Source organism: Liolophura sinensis, chromosome 12, assembly GCF_032854445.1.
Source record: "Liolophura sinensis isolate JHLJ2023 chromosome 12, CUHK_Ljap_v2, whole genome shotgun sequence".
Taxonomy (NCBI): domain Eukaryota; kingdom Metazoa; phylum Mollusca; class Polyplacophora; order Chitonida; family Chitonidae; genus Liolophura; species Liolophura sinensis.
The window spans coordinates 15703257-15715595 of record NC_088306.1 but is presented as its reverse complement, the minus strand read 5'-3'; the positions used below and the strand labels follow the sequence as shown (position 1 = coordinate 15715595).

The 12339-nt window shown below is 38.5% G+C and overlaps 1 protein-coding gene across 2 annotated transcripts in view; it reads left to right on the top strand.

Moving 5' to 3' along the window:
- The window catches only part of LOC135479673 (glycogenin-1-like), a 50214-nt gene extending 41413 nt beyond the window's left edge, over positions 1-8801 (top strand). For both annotated transcript variants that reach the window (XM_064759573.1, XM_064759572.1), the window contains one exon: positions 3155-8801. In XM_064759573.1, the coding sequence (XP_064615643.1) occupies positions 3155-3544 (390 nt within the window). In that variant the 3' untranslated portion in view covers positions 3545-8801. The remainder of the gene's footprint in view (positions 1-3154) is intronic.
- Positions 8802-12339: the final 3538 nt, after the last annotated feature.

Genomic DNA, 12339 nt, shown 5'->3' with positions numbered 1-12339 from the left:
ACACTTTAATTAGAAATACCTAATTAGAATGTATTCCGGCTTTCACAAATCCAGCTTAATTGATCATCAGTTAATCTTGCTTTCATTTAAGGAGACTTAGCTCCGTCTAAGTATTGCCACATTGCGATGTGGTTGTTGTTGATTTATTGCCATGGTTAGAGACATACAAATCGATAATTTATACTGAGCATGTGTACATGATATGATATACATATGATGAGAGAGGGTTTTTTTTTTATCGACTCTACTTGACTTCCACTCAGATCACTTTTTCCGACACGCCCGATACATTGATCAGGGGTTTCCGCACTTCAGACTTCTTTTTCATAATGATGATTTCTGAGAAATTTACTCAAATCTGTCACAGTTCACTCAAAGTTTCACTCACACTGCTGATGCATGAGATTTAAAATTCTGGGATTTATTACATTTCATCCTTCGTCATCTCTGGGAGTGAGTGACACGAATATTTGCTCGCACAGCTTGTAACGGCTTTGTCTTATAAAGATTAACAGTCTTCAAAAGATTAAAAGTTTAAGAGGATTAACTTCCTTTGTCTGATCAAGTTAGTGAATGGCATAGAATTTTTGTCGTATCTTACAGGTACAAACAAGTTTAAATGATAACATTGTTACTTGAATGCTTGAGTTGTTTTATTACTTGATGTTTCGGTATTGAAGTTTAATTTTCGTTTATCAGTTGTCCAAAAATTCTGCTAAGATCCGCGAAAGTTGATTCCAGCGTATGTTTCTCCTTACCAAATCCGCGAAAGTTTATACCTGCGAATGAATGAATGAATGATAATGGCTTAACGCCACATCGGCAATATTTCAAAATATAAAGAGGCGTTTACAGTATATGCTTTTCCACAAAACTACAGTTACAGCAATGACTAGTTAGCAGCATAGAAATGACTGTGACATAGCAATTTTCCAGTAGGTTGTTTATACCAGCCAGTCTCCCAAACTAGCTAATTTCATATGTAGCAACCATTTTAACCGCTATAGTTCTGTAGCAATCACTTTCCCTGTAGTAGCCAATTTCATATATACATGTAGCAACCATTTTAACCACTATAGTTCTGTAGCAATCACTTTCCCTGTCGTAGCTAATTTCTTATGTAGCAACCATTTTAACCACTGTAGTTCTGTAGCAATCACTTTCCCGGCAGTACCTAATTTCATATATACATGTAGCAACAATTTTAACCACTGTAGTTTTGTAGCAATCACTTTCCCAGCAGTAGCTAATTTCATATATACATGTAGCAACCATTTTAACCACTATAGTTCTGTAGCAATCACTTTCCCTGCAGTATCTAATTTCATATATACATGTAGCAACCGTTTTAACCACTATAGTTGTGTAGCAATCACTTTCCCTGCAGTACGGCAGTAGCTAATTTCATGTATACATTTAGCAACCATTTCAACCACTATCATTCTGTTGCAGTCTCTTTCTCACAGTAGCTCATGTCATAATATATGCTTTTCCACAATAACTGGTATCGTAGCAGTTTTTTTCATTATCATTTTCTCTCACCAAAGCCAGAACTGTCAAATCTATGCTATGTTTGGTTTGGTCATTTTCATCTGTTTTTTTTTTCTTCAACAGTGATAACCTTAAATATGAATGTTATGTGTGGTTTTATCCTGTATTTGGCAATTTTATAACTTGCATACAGTATCGTACTAATTCGTGGAGCATTTCCATTTCATTCGCATCTGTTTAAAGTTCTCTTCAAAGACATTTGTTTCGTTTGTACATGTACTTGTAATGTGTTTCATCAAGTTAAAGAAGAATACTTGCCATTCTTAAATTTGTTGACTTTGTTACGTAGTACATTATAATAATGATAATATATGTTGTCCAGCATGCCTCTATCTTACTTCTGTATCTTTTAAGTGCATGCACACTTAGATACCTGGAGCCTCTTGCACGAAGTGATTGTAGGCTAAGTTGATTGTAACGACCACGGCAACATATGTTAAAAAGATGTCTTGCCATGGTAGTTACAGTCAACTTAGGCTATGATTGTTGGTACAGGATGCTCCCTGCCTGTTAAACGTTATGGGTATTTGTTACATCAAGCACTAGCATAGCAAATCCATTAATTTGCTGAGTCAATTTTGCATGAAATGGCACTTGCTGTCATGGTATATCTTGCACAAAGCACATTTTGCATCTAGCAGTCTCATGGCGAACTGCCTATTCCAATTATAAATGCATGTGCATTTACAAATTCGCAAGATTGTTATTATTAAAGAAAAGTTTTTAATACAGCTGTTTCATTTGTTGTAGTGGAATGTGTTTCCTTATCCTTTTCAGTCCTCTCTCAGTCATAGTGTTACATCGTGAGAAAGTAATATTGAAGAAAATACCAGCTACATGTACAGTATGAACCTGATAATTCGCTCGTGCATGCTTTTTTTTTTCTATTTCTCTTTGGTGTTAAATTGTCGTGTTATACAGGTGTACATGTAGAGGCCTTGTGGGCTCATTCCACAAAGGTAGTGTTCTCATTACAGCACCTGAACCATCAGGCTGCAGGATTCAGATCAAGGTCTTGCCTTTAGCAATTTCCCGTAAATGTCATTTGCGAGAATCAACTAGAATTTAGTAAGAATTTGGTCGAAAGTAAAGACCTGATATGGCCTCAGCTGGAATGTAGATTTGCCAGGTGCCTGGCCAGAAACCTCATCTCTGTTGTCCGTATTTAAAGTGAAAATCCTTATGCATGATGTTTTAATTAACACAAATTAAATAAATGAGGTGTCTAAACAAAAGTTCTAGCTGTTGATATTTTTCTACAGCGCCTTCATATTGTTTATATTGGAGACAGTTATAGTAAGAATGACAGAGGTTGGCTTCGCTTTGAAGTCACTATGGTCCTAGCCAAATTTGCATGCTATTCCAAAAAGGTGTTAATCTAAGTACTTTACTCTGTGAACTTAACTCCACTTTCTGTTGACACGCGCCAGTTTGAACCAGTTAGGCATTTGTAGCATAGAATGTCACTGAGAGTTCAGTTTAATTAAATATTTGTCACCATGGTTACATACTTCACTCTCTTTTTTTTGTGTCTTTGCAGAGCACTTTTGTACAGTGTGATGCAGAATGACATAGGTGTAAATGTGTTGTTGTCTGATTTTAGGCAGTGATAACAGGAGGCATGGGCACCCTGCAAATCTCCAGCGCAGCGGGAGGCGGGGCATCAGTGGAACTCAATGACTGGGAGCGAAAACTTGCCTGGGAGAAGGGACAGATCGATTACCTGGGCAGAGACTCTTTCGCCAATATTCAGAGAAAATTGGATGCTACCATTCATGCCGGTGCAGCTGAACCTGTCGTACAAGCGTCCCAGGCGCCCTTCCCTCGTGTCAGCCCTACGGCAGAAACCAACAGAACTGATGCGGGATCCGGTAAAGCTGTGTCAACCATCAGTATCTCCCCGAGCTCAAAACCACAGCCTTCCATCAATGTTCCGCAACCGAAAGCGGTGAAAACCTCAATCAAGTTAACCTCTAAAGCTGCACCCAAGTAGTGCCTGCTCGAACATTATGGTTTTGACTGGCATTGGTGGAGATTTCCTGCGCATCTTTGCCAAAGGCACTGTGCACTGGAGTAGTTGACCTAGCTATAATTTTCTTCGCATTAGTTACTGTGTGTGTAAATGAGGAGTTGTGTCCCCTGGTTTAGCAGAACTCCACAGTTTAACTGCAGCTGGTTTTGATCTAATGGTATTTGTAGAGAGATCTGGCATCTCCATGTTGTGACCTCAGTGGTCCCGTGTTTAATGATAATAAAGGCTTTGCATGTTCTGTCAACTTTAATGGGAAAACAGACTGGCAGCCATGTTGGAAGGATATGATATCATGGCGTGGTATCTAAGCTGTACTCCAACATGGCTGACAAAATAGTTCCTACATGTAAAAACCCTCTAACCATTAAGCAAGCATAAACTACATCTATTTCAGGGATGTACGTCACATAAAAACTGTTGTAAAGCATGAGACACTGCAAGCAAGTGTTGTGAATTTGCTTTATATTTTAGGAAGCTGTATCAAAGCGGGAACTATTGCTTATCTTTAGCATAGAAATTATTGTGCAAGTAATTTTCGTGGGGAAAATTTTACTACCTTGAGAGAAGTTAAGGAACTTGTATTTGTTAGTGAACTTGAAACTTCATATGCCTTATGAATCATGCACCAGGGCTGGAACATAACTTATACACAGACAGAAGGGTTGATTTTTAAACAGGTCAAAATGGGGAAAATTCCATGTTCTAATTACTGCACAGGGGGAACTTTAAAACGTATACAGCGTACAGTATGTCATCCTAGTATAATGTTGGTACATGTATACCTTCTGCATGGATGTGTGGTTAACTCTGTGGATGTTGCTTGATGTGTAGAGCGGATGCAATTTAACATGCCTACAGTGTAGCAAGTAGCTGAGCCTGAAAATGGAGGCAAAATTATGATAGCCATGAACAAACTTTACTTTTTGACTCCTGTTGCTTATTTGAAAGAGAAACAGAATTTACACTGTTTAACTGCTGTAGTGTAGATAAGAGTTCAGAGTTCATTGAAGCCTGACCAGGACAGATGCTGTGAATAAGATAATACCTTTCTCCCTTAGCAGCCAGTCGACATGGATTGTGTAAGACATGGATTGTAAAAGAGATTCACATTTTTCTAAAATGTCATGTAGCTTTTGTGTGGCTATTTTTTTTTAATGTATGTGTCAAGCCCTATTGTGAACAATCATAGAAGCCCAAATCTATCTGTTAGCATTTACTGGAATATTTCTGCATATTTTCACATATTTGTATCGTGAATGCAATTGTCATATCTAATATGCTGCTGAAATATTAGAACTGGTCCGTTTTTTAACATGACTGTATCTTTGTCTATTTGGATATTTTTTAGCATAATTTAAGAATTGATATCACTTTGTTCATGCCTGAGATTTACTGGGACATTCACTGGATAGTCAATATACCTATTGTCCAACAGTTTCTGGTCTAGACTGTTATGCTGCACATGCCTGTGGCTCATGCTAAACACATATAATATCATTTACTGGGACATTCACTGGATAGTCAACATACCTATTGTCTAACAGTTTCTGGTCTAGACCGTTATGATGCACATGCCTGTGGCTCATGCTAAACACATGTAATATCATTTACTGGGACATTCACTGGATAGTCAACATACCTATTGTCCAACAGTTTCTGGTCTAGACCGTTATGCTGCACATGCCTGTGGCTCATGCTAAACACATGTAATATCATTTATTGGGACATTCACTGGATAGTCAACATACCTAATGTCCAACAGTTTCTGGTCTAGACTGTTATGCTGCACATGCCTGTGGCTCATGCTAAACACATGTAATATCATTTACTGGAACATTCACTGGATAGTCAAAATACCTATTGGCCAACAGTTTCTGGTCTAGACTGTTATGCTGCACGTGCCTGTGGCTCATGCTAAACACATGTAATATCATTTACTGGGACATTCACTGGATAGTCAACATACCTATTGTCCAATAGTTTCTGGTCTAGACTGTTATGCTGCACTTGCCTGTGGCTCATGCTAAACACATATAATATCATTTACTGGGACATTCACTGGATAGTCAACATACCTATTGTCCAACAGTTTCTGGTCTAGACTGTTATGCTGCACTTGCCTGTGGCTCATGCTAAACACATGTAATATCATTTACTGGGACATTCACTGGATAGTCAACATACCTATTGTCCAACAGTTTCTGGTCTAGATCGTTATGCTGCACTTGCCTGTGGCTCATGATAAACACATGTAATATCATTTACTGGGACATTCACTGAATAGTCAACATACCTATTGTCCAGCAGTTTCTGGTCTAGACTGTTATGCTGCACGTGCCTGTGGCTCATGCTAAACACATGTAATATCATGCAGAGAATTTATCCATAATAAGTCTGTGTTTATACATACAAACAATGTACCTCTATATAGTGTGAATATCGCTCGCATATCAAGGTAGCGGAACACAATATACATGTATGCCATTACACATTGTATCAGAGCAGAGTAGCACAGTTATGGTCGCAACACAGGCAGTGTCAGCTGAACGTGGTCTTGTACATTGTACATGTATCGATTGTCTGAAGTAAGAAATAATCAGCCAGCCACGAAGGCTAATTTATTTACGGGGTTCCTCATCAGACACCTTAATACCAAAGCGGTCGCTGACTTGTGTATAGGCACTCTAGTTTGGCTGTGGCTTTCAGTCAGGTGCTATGTTAGGCACATGTACTTGGACACAGACAGGTGTTAATTACCTCCAGTTTCCCTCACCTATAAACATAACTCTGGTGTACATCGTCTAGTAGTATACCAATTATATACATGTAAATAGCTGAACTGTGGCGCTTTATCACCCAATAGGTGAGATGATAGCATGTTTTTTTGTGGGAAATAATTTCAGTTAATGCATTTCGTCTAAAGCTTGGTATGTAAGATGAATTGTCAGAACATGAAGGCCCTAAAATCATATTTTGATACCAAGACTAAACTTTTCCTGATAAAAAGTTACGATTAAACATAACAAAAAAAATCCCTTCAGTGGGTCTATAAAGTGGATGAATCAATCAGAATCAAGGAGAGGAGAACCACAGTATGTGCCAAGCCCATTATTTCTGTACATGTATGTTGTCAACTGTATTCTTTTTATCATTGTACACTCTGTACATTATCTTAGTGTTTGACTTGTCTTCAATTTAGTGCTTTACTTTTAATCATTTTATTTTCACCGTATAAATAAATGTTTTGTTATGTTTTTGAAAGGAAAGAATGAGTTAATACTTTTAATTTAACCTTCAGTTCCATGGATTGGTGCGTATGTACATGAAAATATTTTGATGGTTTCTGAATAACCAATGCAGTTCGTGTAGGTCTAAGAAAAAACAAGGGGAGACGACTGCATGTGAACATGACTGTCACCTCAGACACACTCAAGAGTTTTTTTTATTACTTGAAAGAAAAAGGCATGTCATCACATGTATGTGTCTCTTGGTACTACAACCACATTTCTGCAGCAAGTGTAGTCAGAATTACAGAAATATGTTCATTCTGTAGATATTGCACTACCAATACAGTACATGTAGCATTTCATTCAGGATGCATGTAATAATGGGATGTAATGATGGGATGTAATAAGTACCTACATGTATTTTCATTATTACAAAAGAAGTTATGCGTGCACGGTAGGCCAACTCTAATTTTCAAATCTTAACTCGCAAACAGGTAATACTTGGTTTCTTTCTAAATAGTTCAAATGGTGTCTTTGCCTGTAACTTGGAGAATTGTTAAAGACAGCAAATAATAATAGTAACTGGTATTATTTTAGTATGCTCATTTTCCGGTGAAATGTACATGATAGATATTTAGATGTTTACTACGAATGTGTATGTGGTTGCAGTGTCATAGTTATGTTTAGAGGAATGTCCAGTGACTGTGTCATACAATATAAACACCTCACGATGCACTGTTATGTTGTTGTTTGTGGAAAGGAATGTCCATTGACAGATCATAACACACTGTTGTCATGGTGTTTGTGCACAGGAATGTCCAGTGACAGCTCCTGACACACTGTTATCTTGGTGTTTGTACACAAGATCCAGGGACACCTCATGACACTGTTGTCATGGTGTCTGTACACAAGATCCAGGGACACCAAATAATACACTGTTACATTGGTGTTTGTGGAAAGGAATGTCCAGTGACAGCTCCTGACACACTGTTATCTTGGTGTTTGTACACAAGATCCAGGGACACCTCATGACACTGTTGTCATGGTGTCTGTACACAAGATCCAGGGACACCAAATAATACACTGGTACATTAATGTTTGTGCACAGGAATGTTCAGTGACAACTCCTGACACACTGTTATCATGGTGTTTGTACACAAGGGCCAGGTACACCTCATGATATACTGTTGCACTGGTGTTTGTGGACACGAATGTCCAATGACAGCTCCTGACACACTGTTATCATGGTGTTTGTACACAAGGGCCAGGTACACCTCATGATATACTGTTGCACTGGTGTTTGTGGACACGAATGTCCAATGACAGCTCCTGACACACTGTTATCATGGTGTCTGTACACAAGATCCAGAGACACCACTTGATACACTGTTGTCATGATGTTTGTGGACAGGAATGTTGAATGACACCTGATGATACACGTTTATCATGGTGTTTGTGGAAAGGAATGTCCAGTTATAGCGTATGTAAAGAGTGGGTGAGCTTGAATATGTGTATTAGCATTCTTTAGTGTGGAAGAATTTAGAGCAGGTGGGATACAGATATTCAGATATTCTTGGGATCCATATTTGTAAGCAATGCAATCCAATTTGATGTGAGAAGATTCACATGCTAACTTCAATAGATGTCCAGAATTTATTGTTTATATACATGTATTAATATCATGTACACATTTAATGCAATTTATAAAACACAGTAAATATTGTTGGGGAGGAATAGGTTATACCTTGTCCGTAACCTTATCAGTATTTGGTATAATTTTTATTACATTGTAGTGCACTCTACAACTGGATATATCATGGGAAGTTGTTACAGTAATGTCTGCTGACTGAATTGTCAGTTGTTACAGTGATGTCTGTTAACTGAATTGTCAGTTGTACATCATTTGTTACAGTGATGTCTGTCCACAGAATTGTCAGTTGTACTGGTTGTTACAGTGTCTGCAAACTGAATTGTCAGTTGTTACAATGATGTCTGTTTCACTGGTTGTGACAATGATGTTTGCTGACTGAATTGTCAGTTGTACAGTTGTTACAATGTCTGTGGACAGAGCTGTCAGTTGTACGGTTATTACAATGATGTCTTCTGACTGAAGTGTAACTTGTACAATTGTTACAGTGATGTCTGCTGACCGAATTGTCAGGTGTACAGTTACACTGACAGAAGCTATGATGCGATTAGAAAATTTCATTGATATATGTACACTGTAAAGTAAGTAATACACTGTAAAAATAGTCACTCAGTAAGTATTAATATTTATTCTGATTGTAATTGTTGCAGAATTTTTGTTCGTTCATGAGTTGTTTAGTTTATCTGTGCATGTAAAAGCTATAGGAGCTTGCTGGTTGTCTGATTCTGTACATGCTTTTAATTTCTCTGCTGGTGGTTAGATTAACATAATGGCCTTGTGCATTCTGACATGTAGCCTGGTTTGGACAAATTTAATCAAACCTGCAAGAAAATGTGTCCAGTATATTCAAGCTGGATGATTTGATATAAAAAAAGGAAACCCTATGTAACTCAAAGGAATCCCAGATATGTCCATGGGACACCCAGACAAATGTATTTCCAAAAACATAAATTTTTTTTTACATTTTTTTATTAAAAATAAAAAATGTAAAAAAATTTTTTTTACATTTTTTTTTATTAGAAGTAAAAAATGTAAAAAAATTTTTTTTTTACATTTTTTATTTTTTTGGAAATACATTTGTCTGGGTGTTCATACATTCATATCTGGGATTCCTTTGGACATATATAGGGTTTCCTTTGAGATATCTAGTGTTGCCTTTGAGATTTGAAATACTGCTATAAAGGCACTCTGTATAAATTTTTGTTTTTTTCATTAATTCTCTTACCTCTTACCATTTTGCATATATAATATTCCTTCGTTAGTTAGGAGTCTGATTGAGACCTTGATGTTTTGGGAATTATTACCACCAGGTGTTAATTAATTAGGATACAGTTGAACAGTCATGTAATTTACACATTTTTTTGCAATTTGATGAAGGTTAATTTTGGCATACTGGTATATTTTAATTAATCCATGTATTGCTTTTTAATCACAGATTTGTCATAATACAGTACTGGAAATTGAGATTTGTTATTTGAGGAGTATTTACTTTTCACCAGTGGAACTCTCCAATGAATCTTAGTCTGAGCTTTGCGCTTGCATGCACATTTAAGTCATGAGTCAGGCTTCAAGTGTACTATGACCCAGACATCATTCTTTTGTAAGGAAAGTAAAAAGAAAACAGTTTTGCAGTCTCTTCATTATTAAACCGATGATGTTCAAAAGAAGAAAGTCAAGTGCGTTAGACATATAAGAAAGGTGTAGATCATCAGGTATTATGCTCTGACATAGAAAGAAATGATGAAGCAATGATCTTCACCTACGGAACATGTGAGACCTCCAATGGCCATAGGGAAGTCTGGGAAGACATAATTAACAGTTGATAATCTTATGGGTTTGGTAGATTATGTGTGGTTTGTAATACAACAAATAAAGAATTCAAGACCCCTTACCCAACTGTTGTTTCTCATGGAAGAATTCTCTGTAACAACTGCTTGTATCTTAAAAAACCCAAGTTGACAAAAAGATGTGCCATTTTACTTCCCCTTGATCATATTAATTTGTCAGGACGTTGTGAACTTCTGTGTAAGTTTACTGATCTTACTGATCCATCTGATATACTGTACTAATACTATACTTGTTTATATATATATAATATATTATATATGTCAGATGAGTTGTGATTGAACAACTGGACTGTTAATAAACCTATATCATCAGAATGAGTAGTGTATGTGATATTTCTTTAGTAGGAATTATACAGAGTGTTCAAAAACCTTTGCTGACTCAGCGTTAAATGGTATCTCTTGTTGAAGACCATACCTTTTAAATCTATGGCCAGTACTATTGTGGGAGGCCATAAGCCTTTGGCCAGTTCTATTGTTGTACCCCACATTACAGTCTATGACCAGTGCTGTTGAGGGAGACAGTAAGCTTATGAATGTACTGCTCTGGGAGGCCATCAGCCTTTGGCCAGTTTTATTGTCCTACACCACATTACAGTCTGTGACCAGTGCTGTTGAGGGGGACAGTAAGCTTTTGAATGTACTGTTGTGGGAGGCCATAAGCCTTTGGCCAGTTCTATTGTCGTACACCACATTACAGTCTGTGACCAGTGCTGTTGAGGGGGACAGTAAGCTTATGAATGTACTGCTGTGGGAGGCCATCAGCCTTTGGCCAGTTCTATTGTCGTACATCACATTAAAGTGTGTGACCAGTGCTGTTGAGGGTGACAGCTTATGAATGTACTGCTGTGGGAGGTCATCAGCCTTTGGCCAGTTCTATTGTCGTACACCACATTACAGTCTGAGACCCGTACCGTTAAGGGAGACAGTAAGCCAAGGAATGTACTGCTGTGGGCGACCATAAGCATATGATCAGTATTGTAGAGGGAGAACCTGATCCTGTGCTCAGCGCTGTTGTGGGCGCCCATAAGCATATGGTCAGTATTGTAGAGGGAGAACTTGATTCTATGCGCAGTAGTGTTGTGGGCGCCCATAAGCATATGATCAGTATTGAAAAAGGAGAACCTGATCCTATGCCCAGTAGTGTCGTGGGCGGCCATAAGCATATCATCAGTATTGTAGAGGGAGAACCTGATCCTGTGCCCATTGCTGTTGTGTTCGACCATAAGCCTATGATCAGTATTGTAGAGGGAGATCCTGATCCTGTGCCCAGTGCTGTTGTGGGCGCCCATGAGCATATCATCAGTATTGTAGAGGGAGAACCTGATTCTATGCCCAGTAGTGTCGTGGGCGACCATAAGCATATGCTCAGTATTGCAGAAGGAGAACCTGATCCTGTGCCCAGTGCTGTTGTGGGCGCCCATAAGCATATGGTCAGTATTGTAGAGGGAGAACTTGATCCTGTGCCCAGTAGTGTCGTGGGCAACCATAAGTATATGAACAGTATTGTAGAGGGAGAGCCTGATCCTGTGCTCAGCGCTGTTGTGGGCGGCCATAAGCATATGATCAGTTTTGTAGAGGGAGAACCTGATCCTGTGCTCAGCGCTGTTGTGGGCGCCCATAAGCATATGGTCAGTATTGTAGAGGGAGAACTTGATTCTATGCGCAGTAGTGTTGTGGGCGCCCATAAGCATATGATCAGTATTGAAAAAGGAGAACCTGATCCTATGCCCAGTAGTGTCGTGGGCGGCCATAAGCATATCATCAGTATTGTAGAGGGAGAACCTGATCCTGTGCCCAGTGCTGTTGTGTTCGACCATAAGCCTATGATCAGTATTGTAGAGGGAGATCCTGATCCTGTGCCCAGTGCTGTTGTGGGCGCCCATAAGCATATGGTCAGTATTGTAGAGGGAGAACTTGATCCTGTGCCCAGTAGTGTCGTGGGCAACCATAAGTATATGAACAGTATTGTAGAGGGAGAGCCTGATCCTGTGCTCAGCGCTGTTGTGGGCGGCCATAAGCATATGATCAGTTTTG